This window comes from Colias philodice, chromosome 10, assembly GCF_061535455.1.
Source record: "Colias philodice isolate Cphi_HAF_F1 chromosome 10, ilColPhil1 Martin Lab GWU primary, whole genome shotgun sequence".
Taxonomy (NCBI): Eukaryota; Metazoa; Arthropoda; class Insecta; order Lepidoptera; family Pieridae; genus Colias; species Colias philodice.
Window position 1 is genome coordinate 6,864,538 of NC_143095.1, and position 19,108 is coordinate 6,883,645.

Below are 19,108 nucleotides of genomic sequence, written 5' to 3' on the forward strand. Positions count from 1 at the left end.
ACAGCGGGACGAGGGGACTGATTACTTGCCAAATGAAAATTTGATTTTAAGTTGAGATATTTACGTTAAAAGTAAGATATTTGATTTTTAAAATGTTAATTAGTAAGATAATAATATGAACATAATATTATTACAATTTTACGGTATGACTGTTACCCGATTGTATCAATAAGAGCTATAATAAAAAAAATAACAACGTGTTTTATTACAGAAAGCATTTATTTTACACATTTCCTAATACGATATTGGAATTGTATACAATTCCTAGGAAGATTATACATTTCCTAGGATATGCATCATGCATGCATTAAATAGTTTTTTAAACAATATTTTATACATTTCCTAAATGGTATTCCGATACCATTTAGGAAATGTTGTACACATTCCTAGGAATTGTATACAATTCCTTGATTTCATAAATTTCCGGTAACATATATATAAAAAATTTTATCTTTAAAATGTAAGGAAATACAGAATGTACATTGTACACACAAAATTTAATAAGACGACTTTTATTTGAAATAAAAATTAAGTACGCAGAGAACATTTTTAGTCTTCAAAATATTTTCTAATTGAAGGTGTAAATGTTTCGAGATTTTTCGTACTCTAATAACTTCGAAAAGAGTATTTTAAATATTTTCGAAGAAAGATAAGAGGCTCTATACAAATGTAAGTTAAGAAATCATGCCTTTTTCATTAAATTAATAATATTGAAGCATATTTTGGAGCTGTTTTTAATCCTTTCTGTAGGCGAGTAATGACAGTAGTGCCATAACAATAAATTGTTATGAATTATGTTAGTGTTAAATAATAGGTTAGTATGATTTTATTTATTTGCTTAATTAATAACCTATATGTTTATATTTTAATATATTGTAATATGTAATTTCTTAATTACGTTTAATAATAATTAAACATAAATATTTTAAACGACCTAAAACACTGCAATCCTAAATATATTTTTAAATTAAATTAGATTAATTAAAATATAATTAAATTAATGAATAATTTTAAGAAATAAATCCTGAAACACAACATCTATTTTAGTATAATTAAGCGAGTAGTAAATAATAATTACAACTCACGTTATTTGTTTATAAATAAAACCACACAACAGAAAAACATCCAAAAGTTATTAACACACACAAAATTCCCGTTTCAATCACATTTTTCACACTTCCATGCACTTTATTTAGTTTAATTATTATTAAAGGACAATAACTTTATTTCGTATCGAAGAGAGATAGTGTAGACACGACCACTCTGTTCGCGTGCCCGAGTTGCACTGAATTTGTAACTTTACGGTCATTTATGATAAAAGCTTAAGCTTCTTCTGATCTGAATTTATAAGCTTTTAAGCGTGTTCAGACAGTCGGCTTCGCAATATCTATGTGACTGACCGGTTGGCTTGCTTGGTAGTGGCCCTGCCTTCCAAGCCAGAGGTCGTGGGTTCGATTCCCTACCGGGGCAAATATTTGTGTGATGAACATAGATGTTTGCTCAGTGCCTGGGTGTTAATTATCTAAATAAGTATTTATTTAAAATTATATATGTATATTTAACAACCATCTGGTTTCCATAGCACAAGCGAAAGCTTAGTACCCATACTAAGCTTTCGTTAATTGTTATCTTCGATGTAGAGTTATTCTAATTTGATCGACAAAAATGTTCACAGAATTTGTTAAATTTGTATATGAAGTAAGATAATTCATGCGGATAGTATCTACATAAATTATTATTCATGTATACTTAAGTTTTTGTATTCATAAAATAATGATACATATTTATTAGTTATTATTTTTGATAGTGCATTTGATCAGTATTTTGCCCCTCAAATCTTATGAATATCAAAGAGTATATAATATAATCCATTTTATATTGTAAGATATATTTTAAATCAAAGTTGTTATTATACACACCTAGCATAATTTAAAAAAAATAAGCTAATTTTTTTGTGTTTGATTTTACGCGAGTCATTATTTTAATGGATTTTAAATTTAATTTTATAATATTTTTATTATGAATAAATCGTGTTCAAAATACTTTTAAAAGTCATTAATTTCTAAAGGTTAAATGGTAGGAATGAAGCTACCTATAAGCCTTTAGTATCACATTTGCTTTTTGAATAGCAAAATTCCAGGAAGAGAGAGCTAGATTACTTTTCCATTCACTTGCGTAATAAAAGATTTGTAATCGGATTTAAAATGCGATTTAACTGTATTATTTAATGTAATGAAAATTCTCACACTCAAATGTCATACTTACCTATTTATATTTATCACTTAAGGAATACAAGAAAAGTACTACCTACCTATTTAAAAATACATAATATAATCACTATCTACATCTATGAACTATATGAACTAAGATCCTATAAAATTGTAACTATTTGGTTCCTTGAGTAAAAAGTTTAGTGTATCGTCCCTACTTTTAGTTCGCTGAATTACTTTTTATTTCTGGCAAACTAGGACATTTATTCAATGTCCTGGAGCCTACAAGTGACCTGTTTGTTTCAGTGATATATCCATACTAATATTATAAATGCGAAAGTAACTCTGTATGTCTGTCTGTTACTCAATCACGCCTTAACTACTGAACCAATTTGCATGAAATTTGGTATTGAGATATTTTGATACTCGAGAAAGGACATAGCATAGGTTTTATCCCGGAAATCCTACGGGAACAGGTTTTTCTTTGAAAATGCGGGCGAAGCCGCGGGCGGAAAGCTAGTATTATATAAATGCCTTTTGAATTATAATTTATAAAAATTAAGAATCGATACCTTTTGTACTTAAACTTTATATTTTTACTTATTATTTCACAGTAACATGTTAGACTTTTCTTATATAAGATAACTACATTTGTTTAATATATTTTCACGTTAAAACTCTGTTCTAATAGAGACCAAATTATGATATCTGATAATATTATTGTATACAAAAAAGGGAGCATTCGAAGTTGACATCAACTGGCAAAAAGGAACCCAAAATAAGTAGGTATCCTCGCTTCGTATTTTATCTTATGTCTTGAACTTTTTTAAACAATTAATTAGAATATAATGTATCTGGAAGTATAAAACATAATATATGTATATTATACAGGTTGTCCCAAAAAGTAGTGATGAACGGAAGTGATTCACATGGGGGTGATTCGGATAGCCCTCTAAGTCCTCTACCTCCCAGCTTCAGTATATCACTACTTTTTGGGACACCCTGTATAGGTTACTTACTCATCGTCGTTAAGTTTAATACTGAATTTTGATATTTTGGTTTTATGGCATTCAAATGCTTTATAAATATAAATTTATTAAGAATAGAAAAAATTCGATCACGAGGCGGGACTTGACACTGAGTTGGTCAGGCATCCACCCCAGAATCGCGCGAAAGGATGCAGGTTTGAGTCCCGCCTCGTGATCTAAATTTTTCTATTCTTTATAAATTTATATAAGTTTAACATTATTTAGTTTTAATCGTTACTAGTAGTATTAATTGGTAAACTGATTACTAAATGGTTACGGTATTACGTTGCCTAATATTTTTTCTTAGTAAGATCAAGATAAATGTTTAGATACGGCTTATAAAACTATGTAATAAAAGATTTAACTGTAACAATACCTACTGGATATTGTAAAACAGAAAACATCCAGTATTATTTCGAACTAGCTTTGAAATGGATATCAGAAGAATATCTTTGTTTCTTTTTTTTTTACCTTTAATAGCTGATTATTTTCATTTTAACTAAACCAGAAATAACCACCAGATTTATATTTCGTCCATCCGAATCAGCAATACGTATAATAAAATATGAACATGTAATATCAAGAAAAGTCGGCTAATAATACCAAATACTTTTAATAATTACCTACTAACAAACACTAAACAAATTAGTTCCAATATCCAAAAAGATTCTATAAATTTTAATGTCAAATTTAAGAAAAGGAAATAAATAAATACTGTCAAAGGCACCGAAAATGTATTAAAATATATTTAGAAAAAAAATCAGGATAAATTAGTAAAAATCATTCAAAAATTCTCGTAAAATGCCAAATACGAGGCGTAGAAGATTTTCCGTACAAAATGAAATACGGGGACGTGATATGATGAAGTCACAGAATGGGACGCAAGTGAAGTAATAGTTAATTTTAATATTTTGTATGTTTGTATGATTTTAGACCCTAAGAATAGATGATGTAATTTTATTTTACAGCGCTAACCAAGAATCGGATATTAAAGCTATATTACAATCGCCGCTAAACATTAAACAGAACAAACCCAAATCAAAAATATGTCCCAACACTTCAAAGAAATCATCCAATCTCCATATTGTTGATCAATGCCAAAGCACTTCTTACATTTTAGCTACTGATGCTATTTCACCAACTATAGACAAAGACGTCACGGCAAGCTCTAGTAATATTGATTTATTCAATATCTTAGGTGCAACAGAGGAAATTATGACCAAAAAAACACAAGATGCTTCCAATGAAGAACAAAAAAATATATTTGAAATGAAGCATGTAAGCGAAAGATTTCCAACAAGACGCGACAAACATCCAAGACAGCATAGAATTAAAGTACGTAGCCCAAAACGAAAGCCTCCTAATATCGAGAAGCATGAAGTTATGAAGCGGTCTGTGGGAGTCAGTTCTATAGATTGGAGTGAAAATGAAACAGTAATACAAGACGAAGTTCAACCTGAAGTGATAGAAGATTCTGAGGCAACGGTTGAAAATGTACAGGAGGAAGAAAGACCTAGTACTTACTCTATGGACGATATGTGTAGAATATGTCACGGTGGGGAATCATTATCTCCGGAGCTGGGTCAATTGATATCAGCCTGTTCGTGTAGGGGTACTGTTGGGAGAGTTCATGTGAAGTGTTTGGAGCGATGGTTAACAGAATCTGGAAAATCTAGGTGCGAGCTATGCGGGACTAGGTATGCTACGCGACGCGTACATAGATATGGTGTACTGAGAGCTTTAGTCATGTGGATTTTGAGCCAAAATGCTAAGCAGGTAATAAAACAATTTTCGGTTTATTTTATTTATTAGATTGGTCGAATACTTCTACGAATTTTAAATCAAATATCCACATCTGGGTACGTAGAAGATAATGAACTCGTTGTTTGAATAGGTATTTTAATTTAAGCCTCAATTGCCACTTAGCAACAGTTCACAGATTTCCCAGAAAATATATCAATATTGAATTATAATTAAATTCTTCGGATATTTATTTGGGATATATCGCTTGCGCAATAATATACATGAGGCCATGTAAAATTCATTTTAATATTTTGTTTCAACAATCAACATTCTCCAGCAAAAAGTAAATAAAAGTAGCTGGAAGCGCTCCTTTAGAAATTATAGCAGTCGAGTTTAATGGGTTTGAATTATTAACTGGTACATGTTGGTCGTTTCCTCTGCGTTAAGGTTATAAGAAGCCTGTAATCTTTAAAGCCCTTTGTTGACCTCTACGGAAATTATTTTATTATTTCTTATTCTGTAACTTGATATTCCCAAATTAATTTCTTGGTATTTTAGGAAAACATAAAGCAAGAGCTATTTCTAGATATTCTATAAATTTACATTTCATTAAATTTAATAGTGGTAAAGTTAATCGGTTCTAAGAAACCCTGTTTAAAAAGGGATGTTCAATCTCTCAATTGACATTAAATTTTGCTTCGTAAAAAATACTGAGTTTAAAAAATAAATTTGAAGGAAATCTGTGCGTGTTTTGGTTGTGGTTAGCAACATTCGGATTGAATTACCTTATTTATGGTCCAAATGTTTACATTAATTCTCGGCGTACAGCTACTACATTTATTGCCCAATTGAGAAATTATGTACTGATCCTATCTGAGCGTAGGTAATTAACTACTCACATGTCTAAAGAGTAACCACCAAATTCTGAATACGATGCTTAGAGAAGACTAGTAATAAAGAAGCAATTTACAACAAACATTGTAAACTGAGAATCATCCTGTTTAAATTGAATCAAAAAGATCTGATACTATATGAAACAAATATACTAAATGCTCTAGTCAAAGTCAAAAGAAAGTCCTAAGATGATATAAAATCAACTTTAAAAAAGAAATTCTTTATGATTGCAACTTTAAAGAATATTTATGTAAATTGAAAAAGCACCAATTCGCAGTTATTTTCACCCTTTGCTATTTCAAATTCGCTTTCCTGAGAATCGGTGCCAGGAAGTGAATACAATAGAACTAACAAACCAAATCTTTCACAGACTCAATTCTCAATAGAAACTGTACTATTATGACAGTTTGAGCCATGTTTTTGATTTTTTAAGGTTTTACAATTTTTGATGTTTTATCGCTTCGTTTTTCCTATGCATCTATCAAAAATTCAATCTCAATTAAAAATTATTTTAGTAGTTAGGAATGTTTTACCGGATTTTTAAACAACTGATTTATTACCTACTCACGAGGAATCGTGGCTAATAAAAAGTCGCGTGTGTTTTGGTACAAGCAGTCTGTATAATCTTATATAACAAATAATAAACAAGTAAGTTTGAGAAGATCTTGTAATGTCTTAAGCGTTCGCTCTATGAAATCCGATTAACGTAAGTTATTAAACACAAATAGTACCAAAGTGCATCAAACGTTGTTAAAACTTAGCATTTGAAACTTTGAGTATTAATTATCCTTTCGAAGTTTACAAAGATGTAGGAGGCGTATAATTTAATGAAGCTAACTCAGCAATCAATGTAATCCATCTAGAAATAGTTGGTTGGAAAAAACATCACTTTTACTAAAGTAAAACTGACGTTTTCACAGGAATTCCAATTACGTATAACACTTGGATAAATTTTATGCATATCTCATTTAACGCGCGTGTGAATTAAATCAAGATTTATTAAGCCTTAGTGGCTTATGCTTATCCGAGTGGAGAATACAAAGCGCTAATTGAATATATTATTTAAGAAATAAATAACGTAATTAACATACACAAACCCTCTCTTGTATTTATTTCATCGTACCAAGCTTTGTACTAGATGGTGCAAGACAACACTGACAATCAAAACTAACATTATTTACTTAAATAACTATGATGTATTTTCAAGAATATGAATTTCAAATGATAAGCAAGCATTTTATAATTTTTTTAGGGTAATAACATTCACGCTAGGGAATAGTTCCACATTTTTATAGCAGAGTTTTTAACAACCCGTCGTTTTCGTAGTTTTATAATATTATAATACCGACCGAATACGACCCAAGTTAAAGCCTCTCCAAACTAGTACGTTTATTTAAAGATATAATATTAGCAATAGTTTGTGTAAGAAATACACACTGAAATTATTGTAAGATGTCCATGAATGAGTTGAACAAACATCTAATAGCGGTTGAAATACAAGGGTTAAAATATTTTAGCCTTTGAGGGATAATTATTAGTATCAATCTCACACACACACGCGCTTTTACAAAATAAATTTAGAAAAAATCTTATATCAGACTAGTAAACCAAGCGAACTCCGTTTCGCGACCTTTTCTTTGCTATAAACCTCAAGGAGCCCCAGACCTTTCCAACGAATACAAAACCGTGGAAATCGGTTCGTGCATTCTGGAGTTATAGCGTCAGAAATGAAAACCCGACTTATTTTTATATAGTAACTTATTTTTATACAGTTAAAAGAAAGATATAAGTCGCTATTATGTTTCTAAAGGTTTTTAATGGCTATATTTATTTTATGTATTTTTGTAACATTTGAATTAGTTATCTACCTAAACAGGTTTCATGATAAAATCTCTTCCAACATCTTAGCAATTGATTTAAGTTATATTTTGACTACTTCCACAGATAATTAAATAGTATTTTTTTACACAACTAAAAATTTTAATTTACGTTTAAAAAAATGTCATGTTATATAACAGACATCCCAAAATAGTAGGATCGACCAATGAGGTTTTTGTGCAAAGCTCTAACATTTGCCAGAGTAACATCTGTTCGTACAGCGTTAATATAATTTGAACCCGAACGAACATTGGGAAGTGGATCAAAGTAACCTTGTAAGACTTGAATCCATTTGCAATGGTAACAAATGGGACAGGTTGAGTTAATTAAGCGCTTGTTAACTCTGGAAAACTATGTTGTTATTGTATACGCTTTCTTGTTATTTCTAAGTAACATTAACATTAAGCTCACGAAGATTAACCTACTGAACTACACTAATTGGATCACAATTATTGCGAAATATCTTTCTTTCACGTTTATTTGTTATGTCGTTGCTATCTGTTTTTTTTTTAATTTGATCAGTTGTTATTGTTTATTCAATGTCTGACAAGAAAATCTTTCGTTAGTTTTGAATAGTCTTGCGTGTGTACTACTTTCAATATTATTATTTGATAGTATCTAGTAAATATTCCACGGAATCTCATCTGCAGAAATATTGGCCTCTCGATGCAAAGTCCTTTCATTTATTCCAGTTAGTACCTAATTAATATTCTCCTTTACATGTTATGTAATTATAATATTATGTTGAAAATATTATTTTCTTCGAATTAATTATACCGCCTAGCGAATACCAGCAGTTGCTTCGTGCGTAGACAAATCGCAAGAAATACATAATAAGGTTTCATACTTGTTCCTTCTTTTATTAATATTTACAAGCTCAAGAAATTTCCTTCGAAACGAAATCACTGGTATCAACTATGTAATTCTTTGAATCTGTTTCGATTTAAAGTTCAATAAAAGTTTCAAATGTTCAATATTCATAATGCAATCGGAGACAAATTCAACAAAGCTAAAACCATCAAACTCTTTCAGGGGTCTAGTTACCCCACTTATTTAATATAGACTAGCTGATCCGCTAAATATTGTTATGTTGCCTAAAAACATATACTTTTTCTATTCCAACACCTAATAAAAATCAGTAAAGTTTTTTTTCAAATCTGTTACGTGACCAGATAATATAGGTATAGGTCCGCCCCGGCTTCGCCCGTGGTAAATATTTCGCAATAAAAGGTAGCCTATGTCCTTTCTCGGGTATCAAAATATCTCCATACCAAATTTCAAGTACATTGGTTCAGTAGTTTAGGCGTGATTGAGTAACAGACGGACAGACAGAGTTACTTTCGCATTTATAATATTAAGTATGGATATATGTAGATATAGTATATAGATTAACACTATTTCTACCAAAGCATATTATTTTCAGTTGATGGTAGACAGCCTGGGGATAATGCTGATGTCACCGCTAGCAGTGTTAGCGGCCTGGCTGTCTGGCAGAACCCTGGCTGGTCTCATGACGCAGGAAACCCACGTCACACCCTGGCCCTTGGCGTCGACCTTTGTGTTGGCTTGCATGACTCTAGTAAGTAGTTAAATATGCAATGCATAAACGATTTACCGTGTACTGGAATAGAAAACTAAATAGAATATGTCGTGAGAGCTTATACACCTGTAAGCATTTATGAGTATATCAAATAGTTTTAAATCAGAGCATACACACTGTACACAAATGGCGAATGGTGATTTTCCCAGAACTGTTTTTGACAAATGCAATGCAACAAAATTAAGTGCTACAAATTTAATATCTAACTTGTCATATAGATATAACCAAAAAATACACACTTCTATTAAATATTAAATAGGGTTATTTGGGCAATGCCACAGCTGCAATTGGCGAAGAGCGAATTAAATTCATACGTTTAATCCTGTATCTGGAGTAAAAACCAGAACCGCAGGCGCCAAAATAATTACGTAGCCTCAATATAATAGTTGTTCTAATTAGCGCGGCTTGTTATTAGCACCGTGCTCCATTAATTTCTCAGTTTGGCGTCCTTTTAATACCTAAAACTTTATCGTCAATAGGCCATTTTATTACCTATTGCACGAAATGATCTAGTTAACTTATATAATTAAATTACTCGTGGTTCTCGTTTGTACTAAAATGGTGTGCTGTTTCAATCGCGATTCTAATTTCTTCATTGAAATGTCACCGCAACTATTCCTGTTGTAGGTACTTATCTGGAATCCTAGGTCATTAATATAGGATTTGGTTCAGTATTATGATGTTATACGAGGAATTCTTCAATTACTAGTGTAGTAGGACTACAGCTGCGTAAGATATTCTCTCGAAAATCGTATGCAGCATGAACTGGGCTGTAGTCCGTCCGGGGCGGTACCACTAACCCACGGGAAACCGGCGTAAAGCTTTCTTAGCGTTTCGCATAGGTGAGTGGGTCACACCGGATGCCCAATCCCCCCCCTTCCCCTTTAAAACTATGGCAGCGGAATTTAAAGAACTATTACCCCAGGAGGGTACCAACACTGTCGGTGCTGGAGAATCCCTCCCTGAGCATCTTTGTTCAGGCTGCCCTGCGTATTCTGGGGTGGGCAAAATCCCGCTCGTTTCTCAAACCCGAGGCAACAAGAGCAAAAAGCTCAGCACATCCCCTTCCACGCACTGCGTGAATTTCTGCAACATTAGGGGCTTACACTCGAACATCAATGCCGTCCATTACCACCTTGAGACGGCGAAGCCGGCCTTGCTCTTCTTAACCGAAACGCAGATATCTTCCCCCTCCGACACATCTTATCTGAATTACCCAGGATTTACCCTGGAGCACAATTTTATTCCTCGCGCTGGTGTCTGCGCCTTCATTCGGAATGATATCTGCTTTCGACGCCTCGCTTGTCTTGAAGGTAGGGATCTATCCATCCTTTGGTTACGTGTGGACTGCGACGACCACCCTCGCGTCTATGCGTGCCTATACAGATCCCATAGCGGTAACGACGAAACCGACCGACTCATCGATCACATACAATTGACGGCTGACAATATGCTCAATCAGATTCCTTCAGCGGAAATCGTGGTCCTTGGTGACTTCAATGCGCACCATGTAGAATGGCTCAAGTCTCGCACAACAGACCACGCAGGGAAATCTGTTTACGACCTTGCTCTTGCCTATGGTCTTACCCAACTGGTAGCATCGCCCACGCGAATTCCCGATGTTGAGGACCATATGCCTTCCCTGTTGGACCTTCTGCTGACTTCCCATCCGGATGGCTATCAGGTCAATGTCGATGCCCCTTTAGGCTCCTCTGACCACTGCCTCGTACGGAGTGAAGTGCCAATCTTGCGCCTTTCACGGCTACTGAATAGTGGCCGCCGTCGCGTTTGGCACTACAAGTCAGCAGACTGGGACGAGATGCGCACCTTCTTTTCATCTTATCCCTGGGGCCGTGTTTGTTTCTCGGCAGAAGATCCTAGCATCTGTGCTGACTCTGTTGCTGATGTGATACTTCAGGGAATGGAATTGTTTATTCCAAACTCCGTTGTTCCCATCGGTGGCAAGTCCCAGCCCTGGTTTGGTCACTCTTGTAAAACGGCATCACGCCGAAAACAGGATTGTTACCAAGCCTGGGCCAATGCGCTTGTGTCTAGTGATCCAGACGCCCGTACTCTTAAGAGAGAACTAAACTCGGCCTCTAGGTCCTTCAAAAGAGCTATTGCAAGAGCTAAGTCTGAGCATATTGCAAAGCTTGGCGAGAAACTCGCCCGACTTCCTTCGGGAACACGAGCCTTTTGGGCACTCGCCAAAGCTGTGCAAGGAAACTTTTGTCGGCCGTCATTGCCATCTCTACGCATGGAGAATGACTTGTTGGCCCACACGGCGAAAGAGAAAGCTGATCTTCTTAGCTCCCTTTTCGCCGCTAACTCGACTTTGGATGACATGGGAAAATCACCACCTACCATCCCACGGTTTGAGGGCTCTATGCCGGACATCCGTTTCACCCAGAGCGCTGTGCGTAAAGCACTTTTCGCTCTAGACATCCACAAGTCGAGTGGACCCGACGGTATTCCTCCTGTTGTGTTGAAGATGTGTGCACCTGAGTTGGCGCCGGTTCTCACGCGACTTTTCCAGCACTCCTATTCCACAGGCGTCGTCCCGAACACATGGAAGACAGCTTTAGTACATCCCATCCCGAAAAAAGGCGATCGCTCGGATCCGTCCAACTATCGACCCATAGCCATCACTTCCTTGCTCTCCAAGATAATGGAAACCATTATCAATCGCCAGGTGCTCAAATATCTGGAAGAGCGCCAGCTGATTAGTGACCGACAGTACGGTTTCCGTCGTGGCCGGTCAGCTGGCGATCTTCTTGTATATATTTGACTCACCGCTGGGCGTCAGCGATTGAGAGCAAGGGGGAAGGCTTAGCCGTCAGCTTGGACATAGCGAAAGCTTTCGATCGGGTATGGCACAAAGCGCTTCTTGCGAAGCTTCCTTCCTATGGGCTTCCTGAGAAATTTTGCCAGTGGGTTGCCAGTTTTCTCACAGAGCGTAGCATGAGTGTCGTAGTCGACGGTTCTTGCTCCGATCCTAAGCCTGTGAATGCTGGTGTCCCACAAGGCTGCGTTCTGTCTCCCACTCTGTTTCTTCTGCATATCAATGATATGCTGCTAGACGGCAGCATTCATTGCTATGCAGACGACAGTACTGGTGATACAATATACACCGGCCACAGCAATATTTCTCAGGACCGCGTCATTGAGTGCCGGAACAACCTCGTGTCTTCAATAGAAACCTCCTTAGAAGAGGTATCTAACTGGGGCCGACGTAACTTAGTCCAATTCAACCCCAAGAAGACACAGGTCTGCGCGTTCACCGCAAAAAAGCTTCCCTTTGTCGTAACTCCTCGTTTTCAGGGTATTCCTCTCTCTGCCACAGCTAGCATCGGTATTCTTGGTCTCGAAATCTCGAGTAGCGTACAGTTCTCCTGTCATTTGGAAGGAAAGGCCAAATTGGCTTCACAGAAACTTGGTGTGCTCTGTCGAGCGGGGCAGTATTTCACGTCGCACCACCGCCTTATGCTTTATAAGGCGCAAGTTAGGCCGCACATGGAATACTGCTCCCACATCTGGGCCGGGGCACCTCAACAACACCTCCTTCCATTTGACCGTATTCAAAGGAGAGCAGTACGACTCGTTAACGAGCCAAGTCTTACCGATCGGCTTGATACTTTGGCGCTGCGAAGAGACGTCGCTTCACTGTGTGTTTTCTATCGCATCTACAATGGGGAGTGCTCTGAGGAGCTGTTTGGAACAATACCTGCCGCTGAGTTCCATCACCGTACTGCACGCCACAAACTCAAATACCACCCACACCACCTTGACTCCTGGCGATCGACAACTGCGCGCTTCAAAAGAAGCTTCTTTCCGCGCACAACGAGTTTATGGAACGAACTTCCTCATGCGGTGTTTCCAAACGGTTACGACTTAGGGACCTTCAAGAAAAGAGCGTACTCCTACCTTAAAGGCCGGCAACGCACTAACAATGTCCCCGGCATTGCTGGTGCCTATGGGCGACGCAGTGCACTTAACATCAGGTGACGCGTCTGCTCTGTTGCCTCCTCTTATATAAAAAAAAAAAAAAAAAAAAAAAAATACTTATCGGATACGAATACTGAAGATGTTTTGTTGACGAATGAATAGCATGTGGGCTATTTTGATAGAATATATATAATATTATGCAGAAAAGTGAAACGTTGGGCATATACAAACAGCCTATTCTACCCATTTGTTTATAGTGTTTTTGTATTTACCACCAAAATGAAATAAATATATGATAAACAAGACCCAACAAAAAAACTTTACCCATTTATCCGAGAAATAGTAACAAAACAGAATTGCTGCAATTTGTGTTTTATTTCCTCCTTCCTCTTTATTTTGTGCCCCGTTACTAGAATGCAAATGTTATGTGATTCATTCAGCTTTTGGAAGTAAATCTCGTAGAAAAAGGTCAAATTTGCTGCTGTCCAAAATAAAAGCAACAAAGATTTTGTAAACATAGCATACATTTAAATTAGACATGCAATAAATTATATTTTTACGACGACCAATATTTCAAGCGCTCTGTACGTAGGAATATTTCTTTAACATACCGGTCAAATGTGGCTACTTGACCACATTTTTTTACTTTTTCTTAGCTAACTTATTTATGTTAAACTTTTATTAACATTTTATGATTTGTTCATCTCATGAATGATTTCATCATTCACTTTTACTAGGTATTTCTTTAAAATATATTGAATCTGACATTATTTACAAATAAACGTAATACAGGTCAAGTTGACACTGATGTGGTATCTTGACCTTGCACATCAGTTTTCATAGGTAGATGCTTAACATTCTTGTTTTAGGCTAAGTTTCTATTACTTTTTAAGTCTTCGACTTTTTAAATATTGCAGCCCGAAGCTTTACAATAAACTGTTAGGCTCTGGCTACCTGGTCAAGTTGCCACGGGATTTGTAATGATTTCATACAAAGCATTACATGTCGGATAGGGTTGTCACAAATAAGACACAAATTTTAATGAACTATTTATTTATTAAACTAAATTTAATACATATGTATTTGTATATTACTTAATACTTATAGGTATTTATTAATAGGTAAGGAAACATTTATTTTTCATTAGAAATATGCTAAATCGTTGTCATCAAAGAGAGTATAAGTATCTGGATTGTCCGAAATTTGCAGCAAATTTATTGATTTTACTATGCAAAACTCGAAACAGATAAAAAAAGGAAAAAATGCAGTCACGTTATTTTTTGTGTCAACCCTAGGCGTCGGTCAAGTTGCCACACAGCGGTCAATGGCAACTTGACCTAACCTGAGGCATCAATGCCCAAGCAAATATTTCGACAGATGAGCCTAAAATTGGATAGTTCCCACTGTAAAATCAATCTCTAGGGTTTATTACACAACATATCAAAACTGTACTCACCTGAGATGTGCAGTTTAAGCTCTACAAACATAATAATACTGACACCGGCAAAAGATCCTTAGTCACAGTCACACTTCGATACGTTATATTGCGAGAACCAACAGCGTTACCGCTTTAAAATTAAAATATGTTGCCAATTAATATTTTAAAAACCTACCAACATCGATACGTTAGGTCAATTTGCTTTCAATTCTACAAAATTTGATATTTTGTTGTTAAACGGATGGTGTGGTCAAGTTGCCAAGTAAAGGTCAAGTAGCCACATTTGACGGTACCTACATAGTTATAGCAATGAAATCACCATATTGGTTTTTTTATCACGTGCCATAAAATGGAGTAAACAAAAATGTTTAGAATTCTTACAAAGTTTTGAGATAATACAATCATTTTATTAAACGAATTTCAGAACAAACTAAATTTAAAATAATTCTACCTTTTTCATACCTGGGGTAATGACCCCAAGCCCGTTGGACGTTATAAATACTAATTAAAAAAATCTTGTGATTTAATACGTCAGATACCTGCAAGATACAAACCAACATTTTTACTTAGCGTACATTTTTATTTTACGTATCGTACGACTCCCCCTTAAATTTATTATTATGATTTGATTTAAATGAATATTTCCTACAGGTGTGTTACTACTGCTGGATAGTGTCAGCTGCGACCCGGCACGCTCTTGGCTGGTGGATATGGTACAGATCACAGTACGAAGTAAGACTGCAATTCGCTCTCGACGAATAAACTTGGCTTATTTAAGAAGTGTGGGGATGTATCTAAATTTTCGGTGCTTATAAACGCCTCGTCTGAATATTTGTCGTTTCATTTCTGCCCTTGAATTTGAAAATTGTATTTGTGACACGTGTAGGTTGTATTTATAGATCAGATTTCATCTCAATCTTCAGATTAGAATCTTAGAATTTCTACGAATGTTTATAATCTGAATTGAATTATGTAATACTGAATTATATAATATATTTCTCTTTAAGTTTGGCACTGTTAAAGGATCATCTAATCCAATCCTGTTTTTATTCAAAAAGTTTCGGAGAAATACTGGATTAAAATATAGATAATATGAATTATAAGAATATCACATAGAACGCTTGCATGTAAGCAAAATAATTTCAAAATAATATCACAAGCCTTGCAAAATTTAAAACAGTACTAAATAATGAAATACAACCTTTATTTAAAAAAAACCTATCACGCACATTAAAAATAGGATAAATAAGTTCACTAATTTAAGATTTAATTAAGAATTCCGATCATTTATCCCAACGGTCGTTGCACTTCTTTTTGTTCTTTCATGAAAAACAGTTTATTGCACTCTTGTTAATATCAGCAATATGAATCCATTAAGATGTGAAGGTATTTAGAACAATATGATGCAGTCATGATCACTCTTTGACGTTTAGGAGGTTATTGAACGGTTTCTTCATTATTATTATTGAACCATGATGCAGCTTTGCAAAATAAATATTTAAAAGAAAAGTTGACATCTTGGTACAAACGACAAACAAATCACTTTTCACCGATTTTCTCCAACCTAAATTAAGATTTTATAATAGCATGGAAATATTTTTTATAGAAACTGGTTCTACGAGATAGAGTTTAGTAATATAGGATTTATAATTTATTCCAAAAGCTATGGAAGTACGTTACTGAACGATATAATTATTCATAGAAATCATAGAATATTTTTTTTTGTATGCACCATGAAAACTAAAATCTTATCAATTACTCTAAGTAATAATTTGAAATAACAATTTCTGTTTTGTACGTGAAATTAATACAAAATATTTTTAAATCCTAATACAAATTTTCAAAAGTTAAATAACACTCATTATATTTAAAAGATCATTACGTCGGAGCTTTTATAGGTAACTAGAGGTCCGCCCCGGCTTCGTCCGTGGTACATATTTCGCAATAAAAGGTAGCCTATGTCCTTTCTCGGGTATCAAAATATCTCCATACCAAATTTCATGCAAATTGGTTCAGTAGTTTAGGCGTGATTGAGTAACAGACAGACAGACAAAGTTACTTTCGCATTTATAATATTAGTATGGATTATTTTCTTTATAAACCACAATGTCTAGGTCGACTTTGATCCTGTTGTTTAGATCTTTGACACGAACCGTTTGAGAAATTATATTCATTCAGTTCAAATAATCTTTATTTGAGTTTAATTAATATGTAATTTCGTATGTGAGGTATCATTTTCAATTCAATTTTCGTGTTTGCTTGCAGCTATTAAAATCACTTTTTGGACTAATATAATATATACTACTATAATATTATTATAAAGCTGAAGAATTTGTTTGTTCGTTATGCTTGAACGCGTTAACTCAGGAACTACTGGTCCAATTTGAAAAATTCTAATAGTTATGATCTGAGTCTTATTAGATAGCCCATTTATTGAGGAAGGTATAGCCTTCCTCAATATTCTATATTGAGGAGTGCTGCGGGTAAAACCACGGGGCACAGCTAGTGTAGGTATAAAGTCTACTATCACAGACTAATAATAATATACTACGTATACAACTACTTTAAGTACATTATTTTTATTTGTTCTGTTAATTTACCTCATCTACCAAGGTAAAGCTGCATACCAATTAGTAAAACAGTATATCTAAGAACTAATTCATCAAGTTTTACTCTAATTACCATGCCTGGCTGTCCGTCAGAGATACAGTTGCAAGTTTCATAGAATTAGTTTGCCGCAATACCGAGAACCAGAACGTACTTGAAATTAAAATTTAACTTTTTACAAAGTTAACTCACTTGCTAATAATTAATGTGTGTCTACTTTTTTATATGTGCTTGGAGTAATTGTGTATTCGCTTACTTAAATAAATGTTACTATTGTTAGCAAAACCCAGGTAAAAGATCAAAAGTTTTTAATTATTATTGTATGAATTATTATGAAATCGAATTAAAATAACCCCAATACTAATTTCATGAAACAACCACGATCCATGAAAGTTAAAAATCTTTCAAGTATTCACACATCCTCCTACAGAAGATGACATATAAAATCCTTCATGAAATAACCTCCACGAAATCCAAACAATGAGTTGTGCAAGTGATTAAAGACGTGATGTACATTGTACATCTCTCATGTACGAAGGCCAAATTAACGTAACAGGATAAAGCGTATTTAGCAGAGACAAAAGCTCCTTTGTATACCAGGTTTTGGGAATTTCGGAAACTTCTGTCTTCATTCGTATTGATTATTGTAAATATTTTTGCGAAAGCTTGGCTAGGGTTTACAATGTTAAAGATGTCGATTAATTTAATTTAAAATTTATCCGTTATATTATATTTGTTGTGATCACAGATCACAGAAACTAAAGGGAGATATGGTTAGGGGGCGGGGCCGGTGTCGCAGCAATATGTCCAAAAAAAGAACAAACGGTAGTGGTGCTGTATACGTACGTCACTTACAATCTAGAGTGCGAACGAATAGTCGCTCTCATATTTTTGTGTGATGACACGCACACAACGCGAAGTATTGTTTTGATTTTGTTTACTGCAGTTGTGTGCGTAAATTTTTTATGAGACATGGTTTCGTACTCAGCGCAAGCGATTGGCATCTCTCTAGATCTCTATGGTTGTGATATACGAAAAACCCTATATAAAATCACAATCTATGAGTCAGTACCTAATATTATGAATGAGAAAAATTAATTGTCTAATTGTCTGGGTGAAACTTAGTACACAGACAGGTGAGTATGTGATTGAGTCCGAACAAGGGATATAGGATAGACAGTTTATTCTGGAATTGCCACGGGAACAGAAACTATGTGGGTTTTATTTTAGTCTTGCGGGCGAAACCGCGGGTGTATAGCTATATATATAAAGCAAGTTACAATTGTTACAAATATCCTGACTTTCTCTGTAGATTTATTATACTTAATAACTCAGGCCCCGGAACCACAGACACAATAGAAAATCTATTGTGTCGTGGACCGATCGGGCCGTTCGGGGCTCAATGGGTTAAATGCCTGTTTCCATCGGCCAGCACTTAAGACTTAACTTTGTGGCTTAATAGCTCGCAATTTATAAATGCCGTTTACTTGACGTTAATAACTTGATAGTGATTAAAGAAAATTAAGTTAACAGTTCACTAAATAAAAACAGTTCGTTCATATTTTTGATAAATAGAATTTTGTGATTCCATTGTTGTTTAAACGTTATGATTTCGTTACTTTTGCAATAAGTCGGGTAGCTTTTGAAAATTAGATTCATTCAAACATTAAGCATTAAATCCTATATTTGTAATGTCAGTTTAGACTCGTAGAATTTAAGAAAGATGAGTAATTTATTTTAATTTCTGCCTCTTATCCAAATGGCT

General features: G+C 34.8%; 2 protein-coding genes across 2 annotated transcripts in view; one reads left to right on the forward strand and one right to left on the reverse strand.

The window, feature by feature from the left end:
• TkR86C (Tachykinin-like receptor at 86C) overlaps window positions 1-1,265 on the reverse strand; it is a 46,286-nt gene extending 45,021 nt beyond the window's left edge. Inside the window, exon 1 of the mRNA XM_089700024.1 lies at window positions 1,086-1,265. The gene's annotated coding sequence lies outside the window, so the exon portion shown is untranslated. The remainder of the gene's footprint in view (window positions 1-1,085) is intronic.
• A 2,774-nt stretch (window positions 1,266-4,039) lies between these two features.
• LOC149485250 (uncharacterized) lies at window positions 4,040-15,518 on the forward strand. The gene is made up of 4 exons (XM_089700023.1): window positions 4,040-4,128; window positions 4,207-5,014; window positions 9,177-9,332; window positions 15,388-15,518. Exons 1-4 carry the CDS (start codon window positions 4,040-4,042, stop codon window positions 15,496-15,498), a joined length of 1,164 nt encoding a protein of 387 aa, XP_089556149.1. The 3' UTR covers window positions 15,499-15,518.
• The last annotated feature ends 3,590 nt before the right edge of the window (window positions 15,519-19,108 follow it).